Consider the following 17,756-nt stretch of genomic DNA (forward strand, 5'->3'; position numbering starts at 1 on the left):
AGGATCCTGACATAGCTTCAGCTTCTGAAGGGCCAGTTCATGCTCCTTCAGCTATCTGTGACTGGATATTGCCATTATTGTAAGTGGTTATTCGAGACTGCCCACTGCAGGAGTCCTCTGAGTTTTGTGTCTGTCTCCTGCTCCTCATGCTCTGCTTCTTGTGCACCATGGACCTCCACTTTGCCTACTTTCCTTGATGTTTTGCAACATGTATCAGACTAGTTATTTGGTTCTAAGCCTATTCCTCAGATTTTCTATTTTTGCTTATGATTATTTTAGGTTCCTTTAATAATCGCTTATTGTCACAGGTAGGCTTCAATGTAGTTACTGTGAAAGCCCCTAGTCGCCACATTCCGGCGCCTGTTCAGGGAGGCCGGTACGGGAATTGAACCCACGCTGCTGCCTTGTTCTGCATTACAAGCCAGCTGTTTAGCCCACTGTGCTAACCCAGCCCCCACTGGACTGTAAAAGTGGTCAATATATTGGACACACGTTCCAAATAGGCAGGTTTGAAGGCAGGATAAGGAATATTCTTGAAGTCCATACCATTAGCTTAGCAGACCAATGCATCCCTGCGGCGGTTAGCCAATACTTAGCAATTAAGAACCTGAAAAGGGGAACATGGAGGATGCCAGCAGGGTCTTCCCAGCATTTGGGTGTCTCCAGCAGCTCTGAGGATGTGATCTCTGGATGTCAGGCTGTTGAGGGGCGAGTGGCACCAGAGTTCCATACCCAATGACTAGGTTGTGGACAAGAAAGGCTTTCCGCATGGCCCAAATGATTCCACTGGAGAAGTTTTGCCCTCCACTCTTGAGGGGCCTACCAGCTTCGGCCCTCATCGTTTTAAAATTTGATACATATGACGCCTCTTTGTTAAGAAGCCATGTGCTCTCCTTACGTCTGAGCAGCGCCCTGCTCTCTCAGTGGATACAGGCCCTTTGAACGTTCAGCCTCCGGAAACTGTCCGTTGTTGAATAGGGTTTATGGAGGCATCCTCTAAACTGCCCGCCTCCAAGAAGATTGTGCAGATAAGCAGGACTTGCCATTGCACTAGGACCTTCATAATGATCAGTTGCCATTGAACATTACTTTTTTTTTTATAAATGTTTTATTGAAATTTTTTTCCCAAACAACAATTTTTCCCCTCTTACAAAGCAAACGCAACAATAACAATACAGAAATTTTAAACAATACACAAGTAACAAAACCCCTTTATCTTTGACCTAAACTAAACCCCCCCCCCCCTCCCCCTGGGTTGCTGCTGCTGGTCATCTGTCTTCCCTCTAACGTTCCCCTAGGTAGTCGAGAAATGGCTGCCACCGCCTGGTGAACCCTTGAGCCGATCCTCTCAGGGCAAACTTTATCTGCTCCAGTTTAATGAACCCCGCCATATCATTTACCCAGGCCTCCAGTCCGGGGGGTTTCGCCTCCTTCCACATGAGTAGGATCCTGCGCCGGGCTACTAGGGACGCAAAGGCCACAACGTCGGCCTCTTTCGCCTCCTGCACTCCCGGCTCTTCCGCAACTCCAAATAGAGCTAACCCCCAGCCTGGTTTGACCCGGGCCTTCACCACCCGCGAAATCACTCCCGTCACTCCCTTCCAATACCCTTCCAGTGCCGGGCATGCCCAAAACATATGTGCGTGGTTTGCCGGGCTCCCGCCACACCTCCCACATTTGTCCTCCACTCCAAAGAACCTGCTCAATCTTGCTCCCGTTATGTGTGCTCTATGTAGCACCTTAAATTGAATCAGGCTAAGCCTGGCGCATGAGGAAGAGGAATTTACCCTGCTTAGGGCATCAGCCCACATACCCTCCTCTATCTCCTCCCCTAGTTCTTCTTCCCACTTTCCTTTTAGTTCGCCCACCGACTCCTCCCCCTCTTCCCTCATCTCTCGGTAAATCTCTGACACCTTGCCCTCTCCGACCCACACCCCTGAAAGCACCCTGTCCTGTATCCCCTGTGTCGGGAGCAACGGAAATTCCCTCACCTGTTGTCTAGTAAATGCCCTCACCTGCATATATCTCAAGAAATTTCCCCGGGGCAACTTATACTTTTCCTCCAATGCTCCCAAGCTCGCAAAAGTCCCATCTATAAATAAATCTCCCACCCTCCTAATTCCCAACTGGAACCAGCTCTGAAATCCTCCATCCATTCTTCCTGGGGCGAACCTATGGTTGTTCCTGATTGGGGACCCCACCAGGGCTCCCCGCAGCCCTCTCTGTCGCCTCCACTGTCCCCAGATATTCAATGTTGCCGCCACCACCGGGTTCGTGGTAAACTTTTTAGGTGAGATCGGTAGCGGCGCCGTCACCAGCGCCTCTAAACTCGTCCCTTTACAGGACTTTCTCTCCAGTCTTTCCCACGCCGCTCCCTCACCCTCCATCATCCATTTACGTATCATTGCCACATTGGCGGCCCAATAGTAATCGCCCAAGTTCGGTAGTGCCAATCCTCCTCTGTCCCTACTACGCTGAAGGAACCCCCTCCTTACTCTCGGAACTTTCCCTGCCCACACGAAGCTCGTGATGCTCCTGTCTATTTTATTAAAAAAGGTCTTAGTGATTAGTATAGGGAGACATTGAAATACAAATAAGAACCTCGGGAGGACCATCATCTTAATTGCTTGCACCCTGCCCGCCAGCGATAGAGGCTGCATGTCCCACCTCTTGAAGTCCTCCTCCATTTGTTCTACCAACCGTGTCAGATTAAGTCTGTGCAAGGTTCCCCAGCTCCTAGCGATCTGAATCCCCAAGTATCGGAAGTTTCTTTCCACTTTCCTTAGAGGCAAGCCTTCTATCTCTCTACTCTGGTCCCCTGGATGTATCACAAATAATTCACTCTTCCCCATGTTTAGCCTATACCCCGAGAAATCCCCGAACCCCCTCAAAATTCGCATAACCTCTATCATTCCCCCCGCTGGGTCCGACACGTATAACAATAGGTCATCCGCATATAACGAGACTCGGTGTTTTTCTCCCCCTCTAATCACCCCTCTCCATTTCCTGGAGTCTCTCAACGCCATGGCCAGAGGTTCAATTGCCAACGCGAACAACAATGGAGGCAGCGGGCATCCCTGTCTTGTTCCCCTATATAGTCGGAAATACTCCGATCTATGTCGACCTGTAACTACGCTTGCCGTTGGAGCCCCATAAAGAAGTCTAACCCAGCTAATAAACCCGTTCCCAAACCCAAACCTCCTTAACACTTCCCATAAATACTCCCACTCCACCCTATCAAATGCCTTCTCTGCGTCCATTGCCGCCACTATCTCTGCCTCCCCCTCCACTGGGGGCATCATTATCACCCCTAATAGTCGTCGCACGTTAACATTCAGTTGTCTCCCTTTTACGAACCCTGTCTGGTCTTCGTGCACCACCCCCGGGACACAGTCCTCTATCCTCGATGCCAGTACCTTTGCCAACAATTTGGCGTCCACGTTCAACAATGAAATGGGTCTATAGGACCCGCACTGCAACGGATCTTTATCCCTCTTCAAAATTAACGATATCGTCGCCTCCGACATCGTCGGGGGTAGAGTCCCCCCTTTCCTGGCCTCATTGAACGTCCTCACCATCAACGGGGCCAACAAGTCCACATATTTTCTGTAATACTCCACCGGGAACCCGTCTGGTCCTGGGGCCTTCCCTGCTTGCATGCTTCCCAGTCCCTTAATAACCTCGTCCACCCCAATCGGTGCCCCCAGGCCTACCACCCCCCGCTCCTCCACTTTCGGGAACCTCAATTGGTCCAGGAACTGCCGCATCCCCTCCTCTCCCTCTGGGGGTTGAGACCTATACAGTTCCTCATAGAAGCTCTTGAACACCTCATTTATCTTTCCTGCCCTTCGCACCGTGTCTCCCCTTTCGTCTCTAATTCCTCCTATCTCCCTCGCTGCTGCCCTCTTTCGCAATTGATGAGCCAACAGGCGACTCGCCTTTTCCCCATATTCATACCTCCTCCCCTGTGCCTTCCTCCACAGTACCTCCGCCTTTCTGGTGGTCAGAAGGTCAAATTCCGTCTGGAGTCGTCTCCTCTCCCTGTACAATTCCTCCTCCGGGGTCTCTGCAAATTCCCTATCCACCCTTAAAATCTCCCCCAGTAATCTTTCCCTTTCCTTGGCCTCTGTTTTCCTTTTGTGGGCCCCAATGGAGATCAGCTCTCCTCTGACCACCGCTTTTAGTGCTTCCCATACCACTCCCACAGGGACCTCGCCGTCGTCATTGACCTCCAGATATCTCTCAATACACCCCCGCACTATTGCACACACTCCCTCATCCGCCATCAGTCCCACATCTAATCGCCAGAGTGTTCTCTGCTCCCTTTCCTCTCCTAATTCCAGGTCCACCCAATGTGGGGCATGATCCGAAACCGCTATGGCTGAGTACTCAGCTTCTTCCACCCTAGAGATCAACGACCTTCCCAAAACAAAAAAATCTATCCGGGAGTACACTTTATGGACATGGGAGAAGAAGGAAAACTCCCTAGCCCTAGGTCTAAGAAATCGCCATGGATCCACTCCCCCCATTTGGTCCATAAACCCCTTAAGTACCTTGGCCGCTGCCGGCCTTCTTCCGGTCCTTGAGCTGGATCTATCTAGCCCCGGGTCCAGCACCGTATTAAAGTCCCCTCCTAAAATCAAGTTTCCTACCTCCAGGTCCGGTATACGCCCCAGCATCCGTCTCATAAATCCCGCATCGTCCCAGTTTGGGGCATACACGTTAACCAACACAACCTCCATTCCCTCCAGCCTGCCACTCACCATTACATATCTACCTCCGCTATCTGCTACGATGTTCTTTGCTTCAAATGCGACCTGTTTCCCCACCAAAATGGCCACCCCTCTGTTTTTTGCGTCCAGTCCTGAGTGGAACACCTGTCCCACCCATCCTTTCCTTAGCCTAACTTGGTCCGCCACCTTTAGGTGCATCTCTTGGAGCATAACCACGTCTGCCCTTAGTCCTTTCAAATGCGCGAGCACTCTGGCCCTTTTTATCGGTCCGTTCAGGCCTCTCACGTTCCACGTGATCAGCCTCACTAGGGGGCTACCTGCCCCCCTCCCGTGTCGACTAGCCATTACCTTCTCTAGGCCAGTCCCATATCCCGCCTCCGCGTTCCCGCTCGCTCCCCCAGCGTCGCACACCATCCCCGCCCACCCACTCTTTAGCCATTTCCTTTTGGATTTCCGCAGCAGCAACCCAGTTGTTCCCCCCCCCCCCCTCCCCCTCCCTCCCCCCCTCCCCACTAGGCCATTGAACATTACTTAATGGTAGTCCTCCCTGCTTATGTCGGCCATGTGTTTGTTGCCAGAAGCCAGGATTCCACCTTCCATCTTCTGGTCTCTTGGAAACCTGGTAAACACTTTGCCTGGGCATCACGGTGGCTCAGTGGTTAGAACTGCAGCCTCACGGCGCCGAGGTCCCAGGTTCAATCCCGGCTCTGGGTCACTGTCTGTATGGAGTTTGCACATTCTCCCCGTGTTTGCTCGGGTTTCGCCCCCACAACCCAAAGATGTGCAGGGTCGGTGGATTGGCCACACTAAATTGCCCCTTAATTGGAAAAAATGAATTGGGTACTCTAAATTTATTTTTAAGAAGAAGAAAAAAAAACGCTCTTTGCCTAGTCCGATTGGTGCCTTACTTCAGAAGGACAGCTAATAAACTGTTTTGGATCGAAACATTATGGGAGAAATTTTCTCAGGGTCTCATAGATGTGTTTGGAGGTGGGGGAGCTGGGAAACTAGTGAAGAAAATCAAGGCTTATCAGGAACCAATTGCCAATAATTTTCCAGTTTCTTTCAGTGACCTGCTGTGTCTGCAGCGCACCAGGTGCATGCAGAGAGGGAGGTCAGAGCGCGGAGGCAAATTCATTAAAATCTGAAGGTGCAAATCAGCAAGCCTGATGTCTTCCACGGGCAGACACTTGCAAATTCCTTCCAATCTCCTGGAGATTGCAGTAGGGGTAGTGCTTGTTGGACAGGACGTCCCTCCAACCATTTCACTCTTCCATTTGTCTTGCATCCCGTGTACCCCAGCAACACTGGCATACACAGTGAAGGTTACCTGTTGGCCTTGCAGTTTCATGTACTCAATCACTCTCCTGCCTTCACAATCTGTTCACTGTTCCGAATTGGACAGTGATGCTGAAGATGGCCCTTTAATTGGATGCCTCATAACCTTTTCCTGGGAGGCAGCGGGCAGACTGCTGACGTGAATGGGTTTGCGACCCAAAAATGTTGAGAATTTTCAACGCCCGTAAGGTGCAGCCCCATATTTCTCGTTTATTTGATGCACAGATCTGCTGAACTGATCTTGCAGTTAGTGACTTCAGTGAAACATTTAATGCTGTGGTAACTGCCATTGCCAGAGGTGGGAACAGTCGCAGTTTTCTACACCATGCGCTCAGCCGTGTGCTGATTTTATGACCTGTGCTTCTGTACAGTGAAGTGGCATGTTTTCAGTGCAATCATGGAGTAGAAAACCTACTGTTAAGCCAAATGTCATGGAAAATACATACTAGGAATGGCTCGGCGAAAGCTCCTTTAGCTTCAGCAGTTTTAGATGTGATAAATATGTTAATCATGGCTTATTCCAATGACAGGTTACATGTAGTATACCAATTGTTTGCTTCTCAACCAGTGAGTGACATTCTCTGGGCTGGATTCTCCGTCGGCGGGATACTCTATTTTGCCGGCAGCCCGGGGGTTTCCCGACAGCATGGCGCTGCCCCACAATGGGACATTCCATTGACTAGCCGGCGTAAGGGAGTATCCCGCCGGCGGGGTAAAACTGAAATGTGGCGGTGCGGATAATCCAGCCCACTGTTTTTGCTATTAATTACAGGGTTTGCAAATTGTAGCTTATTAAGGAAGCAACATTGTACACATGAGCACCACTCAAAGCTTGTCTAATTTTTAATGAGAGAATGATCAAACTTCAAAATATGATTCATAAGATTTCAAAATATAGAAACCAATAAAAAATGTAATTTATTTTTGCTTCTTTTCCCGGTGATTAACTTTGCTGATCTGTTTGTGAATGGCAATGTGCATGTTTTGTGAATTTCGTGTATTCATTGTTTCCTGTGCAGAGCTGATGCCTGATTTTTCTCTGTTGCAGATAATCGTAGGAGAGTTAGCTTCAGTTCATTGGAACAATTTGTACTCAAACGCCTTTATTAGAAATTCCTACGTAGCCACTGTATACAAGGGCATTGGTGCATTTGTGTTTGGGGCTGCCGCAAGCCAATCCCTGACCGATATTGCCAAGTATTCAATTGGTCGCCTTCGGCCCCACTTTCTCGATGTTTGCAAACCCGACTGGAAGAAATTTAACTGCACTTCAGGGTACATAGTTGACTTCACATGTCTGGGTGACCAAAGGATGTCAACCGAAGCACGGTAAGCCTTAGATAAGCTGTATATGATTTGTACATTCTAGCCATAGCACAGAACCTATAATCTGCTGCTCATTGTGTTCCCCAAACTTGTTGTGTCATAGATGATAACAATACATTATAGTGTTTTTTAATCTAATAAAATGTTGCAAGATGCTCAAAGGAGCATTTTAAATCAAAATTTGACACCAAGCCACATAAGATATTAGAATTAAAAACACAATGCTGAAAGAAACTCAGCAAGCGTCCATGGAGAGAGAGAAAAGGTTAAGATTTTGGGATATTGGGAGATACTGAAGGTATTAGGAGATTGGGAGGTATTAGAACAGATAACCGAATACACGGTCAAAGCCTTTACAGAGCATCTTAAAAATGGAAAGAGCAGTAGATTGGCAGATAGGCTTAGGAAGAAAATTTCAGACATAGGAGTTTAGCAGCTGAATGCTTGCTGCCTGTCTGTCCTCTGTAGGAAAAAAGAACATTTCCAGACATTGTACGTTTTTTGAAATTAAACAAATTGTGGGGACAATAGTTCCTTGGCACATTCTCTGAGGCAATCCGAATCAAATTGTCAGCCAATCAGAACCCATTTTTCATGCAATATAAATTGCATCCCCCTTTCAAATTTGGTATTTTTGCAAGACTAAAAACTTTGACAGTGTGTCTCTTTTTCTGATTCATGTACATGCAGACCCAGATACCTTTGTACCACACCATTCTATTGCCTCTATTTAAAAAATATTCTGCTTTTCTGTTCTTCCCGCTAAATTTGACAACCTCAGAATTTCCTACAGCATACTCGGCATTTGTCAATTTTTTGTCCAATCACTTAACCTTTCTATATCACTTTGCATCCTCATCGCAAATTGCTTTCCCATATATTTTTGTATTGTTAGCACTGTAGTCCAGTCGTCCCAAGTCATTAATATGGATCATGAATAGTTGAGGCCCCAGCACTGATCCAATGGCACTACACTAATCACAGTTTGCCACATTGAAAATGACCCATTGACCCTGATTCTCTGTGTCCTGTTAGTTAGTCAATCCTCTAACCTTGGTTGTATATCATTCCCAATACCATGTGGTCTTATCGAATGTCTTTTGAAAATCCAAATACACTACATCTATGGTTCACCTTTTATCCAGGCTGTTCATTACATCCTCAAAGGACTCTTAATAAATTTGTGAAACATTGGGCTGGATTTTCCGGCCGCACCCACTGCAAGATCCTCACAGACACAACGGGGGAACATGTAAAGGTCCGTTGACCTCGGGCAACTTTTTTCGGTCGGCAGGCAGGCACGGCCAAAGGATCCAGCCCAATATTTGCTTTTCACTTTTGACTCTGCCAGATTGTACTAATTTACCAAAATTCACTAGACTCTGGGGTGGTCCCGGCGGATTGGAAATTAGCAAACATGACACCACTGTTTAAAAAAAGAGATAGGGAAAAAGTGGGTAATTATAGACCAGTTAGATAGTTAGGTACTAACTTCGGTAGTAGGGAAGATGCTGGAATCTATCATCAAGGAAGAAATAGCGAGGCATCTGGATGGAAATTGTCCCATTGGACAGACGCAGCATGAATTCATAAAGGGCAGATCATGCCGAACTAATTTAGTGGAATTATTTGAGAACATTGCCAGTGCGGTAGACAACTGGGAGCCAATGGATGTGGTATATCTGGATTTCCAGAAAGCTTTTGACAAGGTGCCACACAAAAGGTTGCTGCATAAGATAACGATGCATGGCGTTAAGGGTAGAGTAGTAGCATGGATAGAGGATTGGTTAATTAATAGAAAGCAAAGAGTGGGGATTAATGGGAGTTTCTCTGGTTGGCAATCAGTAACTAGTGGTGTCCCTCAGGGATCAGTGTTGGGTCCACAATTGTTCACAATTTACATATATGATTTGGAGTTGGGACCAAGTGCAATGTGTTCCAAGTTTGCAGACGACACTAAGATGAGTGGTAAAGCAAAAAGTGCAGAGGATACTGGAAGTCTGCAGAGGGATTTGGATAGTTTAAGTGAATGGGCTATGGTCTGGCAGATGGAATACAATGTTGACAAATGTGAGGTTATCCATTTTGATAGGAATAACAGCAAAAGGGATTATTATTTAAATGATAAAATATTAAAACATGCTGCTGTGCAGAAGGACGTGGGTGTCCTAGTGCATGAGTCGCAAAAAGTTGGTTTACAAGTGCAACGGGTGGTTAAGAAGGCGAATGGAGTTTTGTCGTTCATTGCTAGAGAGATGGAGTTTAAGACTAGGGAGGTTATGCTGCAACTGTATAAGGTGGTAGCGAGGCCACACCTGAATATTGTGTTCAGTTTTAGTCTCCTTACCTGAGAAAGGACATACTGGCACTGGAGGGTGTGCAGAGGAGATTCACTAGTTTAATCCCAGAGTTGAGGGGGTTGGATTACGAGGAGAGGTTGAGTAGACTGGGACTGTACTCGTTGGAATTTAGAAGGATGCGGGGGATCTGATAAAAATATATTAAATAATGAAGGGAATAGATAGGATAGATGCGGGGAGGTTGTTTCCACTGGCGGGTGAAAGCAGAACTAGGGGGCATAGCCTCAAAATAAGGGGAAGTAGATTTAGGACTGAGTTTAGGAGGAACCAAAGGGTTGTGAATTTATGGAATTCCCTGCCCAGCGAAACAGTTGAGGTTCCTTCATTAAATGTTTTCAAGATAAAGATAGATAGTTTTTTGCAGAATAAAGGAATAAAGCGTTATGCTGTTCGGGTGAGAAAGCGGAGCTGAATCCACAAAAGATCAGCCATGATCTCATTGAATGGCGGAGCAGGCTCGAAGGGCCAGATGGCCTACTCCTGCTCCTAGTTCTTATATTCTTACGATTTTTGAATTGCCCTGCTACTAGTCATTAATAATGGATTCTAACATTTTCCTTATGACAGATGTTAGGATAACTGACCTATAATGTTCTATCTTGTTGCATGTAGTATACCAATTGTTTGCTTCTCAACCAGTGAGTGACCTTCTCTAGGCTGGATTCCCCACCGGCAGGATGCTCCATTTTGCCGGCAGTCAGGGGGGTTTCCCGACAGCATGGGGCTGCCCCACAATGGGAAACTCCATTGGCTAGCCGGCATAAGGGAGCATCCCGCCGGTAGGGTAAAACTGAAATGTGGCAGGGAGGAGGTTATTTTTGTAGATTTACAATCTGCTGGGACCTTTCCAGAATCTGTGAAGTTTTGGAAAATGACAACCAATGCATCTCTCTCTGTAGCCACTACTTTAAAGACCCAGGATGCTAGTCATTATGCCCAGGGGACTTGTCAGCCTTTAGTCCCATTAATTTTCATTGTAGTACTCCTCTAATATTTAACATAGAATTTACAGTGCAGAAGGAGGCCATTCGGCCCATCGAGTCTGCACCAGCTCTTGGAAAGAGCACCCTACCCAAGGTCAACACCTCCACCCGATCCCCATAACCCAGTAACCCCACCCAACACTAAGGGCAATTTTGGACACTCAGGGCAATTTATCATGGCCAATCCACCTAACCTGCACATCTTTGGACTGTGGGAGGAAACCGGAGCACCCGGAGGAAACCCACGCACACACGGGGAGGATGTGCAGACTCCGCACAGACAGTGACCCAAGCCGGAATCGAACCTGGGACCCTGGAGCTGTGAAGCAATTGTGCTAACCACAATGCTACCGTGCTGCCCATAATGACTGCAACAGTTTTAAGTTCCTCCCCCTTTTTTGTTTCTTGATTGTGAAGACAAAAACAATTTTTGTTCAACGTCTCTGCCATTTCCTTATTTCCCATTATTAATTCTACAGTCTCATCCCCTAAGGGACCAACACTTACTTTAGCTACTATTTTCCTTTTTATATACTTTACTATTTGTTTTTTTATTTATTGCTAATTATCTCTCATACTCTACTTTTTTCCTCTTTATCCTTTTTAGTTACCCTTTGCTGGTTTGTAAACATTTCTCAATATTCAGGTCTACTACTAATTTTTGCTAAATTCTCAGCCTTTTCATCTTTTCTTTCAACTTGATATTGTTCCTAACCTGCTTAGCCACAGATCCTACCCACAGAATCTTTCTTTCACAATGAAATATATCTTCATTGAGAATGATCAATTATTTCTTTAAATGTCACTGCTTCACTACATCTTACGTTTTAACCCCTTTCCCAGCCCACATTAGCCAACTCTGTCTTCCTGCCCTTGTAATTGCCGTTAAATTTAAGTCACTGTTTAGGCCCACATTTCTCACCCTCAAACTGAATATGAAATTCTATCATATTATGATCACTACATATTACTAGGTCTAAAATAGCCTGCTTCCTGGTTCCAGAATGTATTGTTCTGAGAAATTGTCCCGAATACACTGTATGAACTCATTCTCCAGACTATCTTTGCCAACTTGCTTTGGTCAATCTCTATGAAGATTAAAATACCTCACGACTATTGTAGTACCTTTTTACAAGCCCACATAATTTCTTGATTTAAATTCAGTCCTACAATGTAGCTACTATAAATTATTCTGACCGGTGACTTCCTTCCTATGGGTATTTCTTATCTCTACCCAAACTGATTCTACATCTTGATCCTCTGGACCAAGGTGATTTCTCACCATTGTAGACGTGGGGCGTCATTCTCCGACCCCCCGCCGGGTCGGAGAATGCCCGTTGGCCGCCGTGAACCCCGCCCCCTGCCCCCGCCGAAGTCTCCGAAGGGAGAAAAGTCGGCGGGGCGTTAATGGCGCCGCTGCCGCAGAGAATGTCACGGGTCTGCGCAAGGCAGCCGATTTTCGGCCTGCCGATATTCTCCCTCCCGGATGGGCCGAAGTCTGGTCGACGTGATGACCGTTCACGTCGACGTGAATCAAACCTCCTTTTCATCGGCGTGACCCGGTGCTCCAGGCTCACGCCGACCAGCGAGGAGGTGAGTGACGGCCTGGGGGGTTGGCTCTGGGCAGGAAATGGCGTGGCCGCAGACTGATTGCGTGAGGAGAGGTGTGTCTCGGCTTGTGTGTGTGTGTGTGCGGCGGGGGGGGGGGTTAGAGTAGGCTGGGCTCCAGGGGGAGTGCCGGGAGGGGGTCCGTGCCGGGGTGGAGGTTGGGGGCTGGGGGGGGTCCGTGCTGGGGTGGAGGTTGGGGAGGGGGTCCGTGCTGGGGTGGAGGGTGGGGGGGGGGGTCCGTGCCAGGGTGGAGGTTGGGGGTTGGGGGGGGGTCCGTGCTGGGGTGGAGGTTGGGGAGGGGGTCCGTGCCGGGGTGGAGGTTGGGGAGGGGGTCCGTGCTGGGGTGGAGGTTGGGGGGGTTCCGTGCTGGGGTGGAGGTTGGGGAGAGGGTCCGTGCTGGGATGGAGGTTGGGGAGGGGGTCCGTGCCGGGGTGGAGGTTGGGGAGGGGGTCCGTGCCGGGGTGGAGGTTGGGGGTTGGGGGGGTCCGTGCTGGGGTGGAGGTTGGGGAGGGGGTCCGTGCTGGGGTGGAGGTTGGGGGGGGTCCGTGCCGGGGTGGAGGTTGGGGGTTGGGGGGGTCTGTGCTGGGGTGGAGGTTGGGGAGGGGGTCCGTGCTGGGGTGGAGGTTGGGGGGGGTCCGTGCCGGGGTGGGGGTTGGGGGGGGTCCGTGCTGGGGTGGAGGTTGGGGAGGGGGTCCGTGCCGGGTGGAGGTTGGGGAGGGGGTCCGTGCTGGGGTGGAGGTTGGGGGTTGGGGGGGTTCCGTGCTGGGGTGGAGGTTGGGGAGGGGGTCCGTGCTGGGGTGGAGGTTGGGGAGGGGGTCCGTGCCGGGGTGGAGGTTGGGGAGGGGGTCCGTGCCGGGGTGGAGGTTGGGGGGGGGGCCGTGCTGGGGTGGAGGTTGGGGAGGGGGTCCGTGCTGGGGTGGAGGTTGGGGGGGGGGGGGTCCGTGCCGGGGTGGCGGTTGGGGGGGGTCCGTGCTGGGGTGAAGGTTGGGGAGGGGGTCCGTGCTGGGGTGGAGGTTGGGGGGGGGGGTCCGTGCCGGGGTGGAGGTTGAGGGTTGGGGGGGTCCGTGCTGGGGTGGAGGTTGGGGAGGGGGTCCGTCCGGGGTGGAGGTTGGGGAGGGGGTCTGTGCTGGGATGGCGGTTGGGGGTTGGGGGGGGTCCGTGCTGGGGTGGAGGTTGGGGAGGGGGTCCGTGCCGGGGTGGAGGTTGGGGAGGGGATCCGTGCTGGGTTGGGGGTTGGGGGGGTTCCGTGCTGGGGTGGAGGTTGGGGAGGGGGTCCGTGCTGGGGTGGAGGTTGGGGAGGGGGTCCGTGCAGAGGAGGGTGATGGGAGGGCAAATGAGTTGGTCCACCTGGCCAGGTGCCAGCCTCCAACAGTTGGACCCATGCGGTCCATGCCACCTGGCTGGGGGGAGGAGGGGATATGGGCAATGATGACATGTCGTCGTTCCCCTCCCCCCCCCACCAGGCCGTCATGTTTTCAGACCATCCAGCGATGTTGGCCGCCGTGGTGGCAGCCGCTCATGTCTATGTTGCCCTGGATGAGGAGGAGGAGGAGGAGGAGGAGCGTGCCAGAGAGGCGGCGCAGGCTGCCGCAGAGGGGCAGGCGGCAGCCGCCCAGGCTGGAGGGACACCTGACCGACAGGACGAGGAGGGGGAGGTGGACGTCGCGGCCCCACGGCAATGGAGGCACCCGAGGGCGCCCCGTGTGTACCGGCCCCGGCAGTCATACCAGGACCTCACGGACCGGGAATGCAGAAGGAGACTCCGGATGAGCCGGGAAACCGTGGCACACATCTGCCACCTGCTGGCACACCTGTCACCGCGTGGCACTGGCGGGGGACACCCTCTCCCCGTGTCCGTCAAGGTTACGGTGGCCCTGAACTTTTATGCAACGGGGTCATTCCAGGCACCGAGTGGGGACCTGTCCGGCATATTGCAGACATCGGTGCACCGGTGCATCCGGGCAGTGACAGATGCCCTATATGCCATGGCGCACCGCTACATCCGCTTCCCCGTGGACCGGGCCAGCCAAGATGCCCGGGCCGTGGGCTTCTCTGCCGTTGCCGGGTTCCCCATGGTCCAGGGCGCGATCGATGGGATGCACGTCGCCGTGCGGCCACCTACAGATAACAGGGCCGTATTCACTAATAGGAAGGGGACCTATTCGATGAACGTACAGGTGGTCTGCGACCACCGCATGATGATCCTGCACGTCTGCGCCCGTCAGCCAGGCAGTGTACACGACTCATTCGTGTTGTCGCGGTCATCCATCCCCGGCATGTACGAGGGACGCCATCCCCGGCTGAGGGGCTGGTTGCTGGGCGACAGGGGCTACCCATTGTGATCGTGGCTGATGACGCCTATACGGAGGCCACGCAATGAGGCGGAGAACCGCTACAATGATGCCCATGTAGCGACAAGGGGAGTGATCGAGAGGTGCTTTGGCGTGCTGAAGATGCGTTTCAGGTGCCTGGACCTCTCTGGGGGCGCCCTCCAGTATCGGTCAGATAGGGTCGGCCGCATCATTGTGGTGTGCTGCGTCCTGCACAACATAGCCCAGCAGAGGGGCGATGTGCCGCAGGCAGAGGAGGGCCGAGTGGAGGAGCAGCAGGAAGAGGCCCAGTCCTCCCCAGATGAGGGGGATGGGGGCAATGGTCAGGGCAGACGGGGTAGACACAGGCGGGTGGCTGTCCACCGTTACCGGCTGGCCCAGCGGGCACGGGACAGACTGATAGCCGCCCGCTTCACTGACTAGATGGGCGTGGGAATCGGGTAGTATGGCCACAGACCGCACACCATGGCAACAGCCGACCACCCACACCCCCCACCCATCCACCCACCCAGCACCCTCACCCCCCTCCCCAACCCCACACACCCCACCCGCATGCACCCCCCCCCCTCAATTGCCGATCCACCGGCGGCACAACGGGCCAGGCTCACCCAGTTGCGGGTGGACGCGTGTCTATCGCAGGCCATGGAGGATGATGACAACCCGCCCTGCGATGAGCTCCTGGCTCTACATCGTTGGACTATGTCTGACCCATGGCCACAGTACCACCATCCACCCGGACCATCCCTGCATGCGGCTGTGACACTGCAGCGCACGGTCCCGTCCTCTGCCCGGGGGATGTTGATGGCGGCCCAGGGAGAAGGGGGCAGACTCACCTGGGGCTGAGGTAAGACCACCCGTCACACACACACTTGCGCTCAACGTACATGACACGCCCGCACACTTTGGACAGAGCACAAAGGCAGCTTCGGTAGGTGTAACATTGACTTTAATAACCAAAGGAGTTCATGCACGTGCCCTAGCCCCTAAAACTCATCTGTGCCCTGCACCCGTGCCAACTTACTCAGTGTCTAATTGTTTGGCCTTACGGGCCCTTTGACTACGTCTACGTGGTTCCCCAGACGGTACAGCAGAACTGGAGGTGGACTCCTGTGATTCCTGCCCTCTGACACTGGATCCCTTTGGCGGCCGTTTCCTGGGGCGTCCTGGCCTAGATGGGCCAGGCTGCGGCCCGGGCGACTGGGATGGCGAGCTGCCAGCCTGTCCTGCCCGTTGCCTACCCGATGCACCTGGGACGGAAGGGGGGGAGTCCGAGGTGTCGCGGTGTACCGGGACCTCCCCTACAGAGGGAGCCGGGACGGACCACACCACCTCCTCCTCCCTCGGGGTGCCCAATGGCCCCCAGGCCTCTACATGGGTGGGGGATGCGAACGGACTGGCCATCCGACGCGCCCCCGACATCTGGCGCTGCCAGTCCTGGAGGCCCGTGCTGGTATCGACAGGGGTCTGCAGGTTTGCAGCCATGGAGCCCAGGGGGTTGTCAAACCCTGTCTGTGACAGTGCGACGCCGGCTCGCACATGGCCACTGGCGCCGATGCCCTCAGCGATGGCCTACTGAGACTGGGCCATGGCCTGCTGAGACTGGGCCATGGCCTGCAGAGACTGGGCCATGGCCTGCAGAGACTGGGCCATGGCCTGCTGAGACTGGGCTATGGCGTTGAGCGCCTCTGCCATCTGGCACTGGCACTGGCTCATGGCCTCCTGTGAGAGGGCAGCCATTTCCTGGGCCACAGACGCCGCCTGCACGGAAGGCCCCAGGCCTCGCAAACCGTTCCCCATGTCTGACACCGTCGCACCCATTGCCTCCACCGCGGACGCCACCCGTGCGGTGTCAGCCTGGGTGGCACGCATGACCGGGACCACTCCCAGCTCCTGGACGCGGGTAGACTCCTCCACCTGCGACCGCAGCCGCCGCAAGCCACCCGTCACCCTATTCGCTCGTCTCCGTGTCGGTGGTTGCATCGGATCTATGTGTGGGTGTGGTAACTGCAGGAACCCGGGATCCATCTGGGCGGCAGATGTTCGCTTGGCCTGGGCTGCCCTCCGACCGCCCGGTCCCTCTGCTGCTCCTACCTCCACCTGCTGTACCGGGACGACTGTGTTGTGCGCACCAGTGAGTGTACCAGACGCCTCATCACTAAAGTGCCCAACCGTGGTGAGTGTTTCTGCGATGGTGGAGGGTGTTGGTGACAGCAGTGGCGTTGTGTCGTGCTCTTCGTCCCACTCTGACTCCATGGCACTTTGGGGTGGGGGTTCGTCTCCACCCATCCACTCTGAGTCACTGTCCGGTATTTCGTCTTCCCGGGTAGGGGTGTCCTGGGTAGTGCTGTCCCGGGTAGTGCTGTCCCGGGTAGTGCTGTCCCGGGTAGGGGTGTCCTGGATAGTGGCGTCCTGGGTAGTGGTGTCCTGGCTCGGATGTGACGGGGGCCTGTGGCTGCCCCCCGCATCGCTGGGTGGTCGCTCCCGCACGTGACGGGGGTGTCGTCTCCCTGTTGCTCCAGGTCTCTCCGTCTCCCGTGGTGTGCGAGGGGCATCCAGCGGGCGTCGCATGCTGCAGGGTCCGGGTCTCTCCGTCTCCCGTGGTCTCCGAGGGGCATCCTGCGGGCGTCGCATGCTGGAGGGTTCGGGTCTCTCCGTCTCCCGTGGTCTCCGAGGGGCAGGGCATCCTGCGGGCGTCGCATGCTGGAGGGTCCGGGTCTCTCCGTCTCCCGTGGTCTCCGAGGGGCATCCTGCGGGCGTCGCATGCTGGAGGGTCCGGGTCTCTCCGTCTCCTGTGGTCTCCGAGGGGCATCCTGCGGGCGTCGCATGCTGGAGGGTCCGGGTCTCTCCGTCTCCTGTGGTCTCCGAGGGGCATCCTGCGGGCGGTGTGCATCTGCGGGGATGGGTGCCTGGACGTTTGGTCCTGCGATACACAATGAAACATGCATGGTTAGACATCAGGCAGTGATCAGGTGATACGGGGGAGGGGGATATAGGGGAGCGGGGATATGGGGACGGGCTGTTGGTGGCTCACTTGCTCGTGGGCCCCCGACCTCTGCATCAGCAACCTCCCGGTCCTCA

At 53.1% G+C, this 17,756-nt stretch overlaps 1 protein-coding gene across 3 annotated transcripts in view; it reads left to right on the forward strand.

Moving 5' to 3' along the window:
• Positions 1-17,756, forward strand: part of plpp1a (phospholipid phosphatase 1a) — a 213,373-nt gene that overhangs the window by 119,419 nt on the left and 76,198 nt on the right. For all 3 annotated transcript variants that reach the window (XM_072497032.1, XM_072497033.1, XM_072497034.1), the window contains exon 3: positions 7,120-7,400. In XM_072497032.1, coding sequence (XP_072353133.1) covers positions 7,120-7,400 — 281 coding nt within the window. The remainder of the gene's footprint in view (positions 1-7,119; positions 7,401-17,756) is intronic.

Source organism: Scyliorhinus torazame, chromosome 3, assembly GCF_047496885.1.
Source record: "Scyliorhinus torazame isolate Kashiwa2021f chromosome 3, sScyTor2.1, whole genome shotgun sequence".
Taxonomy (NCBI): domain Eukaryota; kingdom Metazoa; phylum Chordata; class Chondrichthyes; order Carcharhiniformes; family Scyliorhinidae; genus Scyliorhinus; species Scyliorhinus torazame.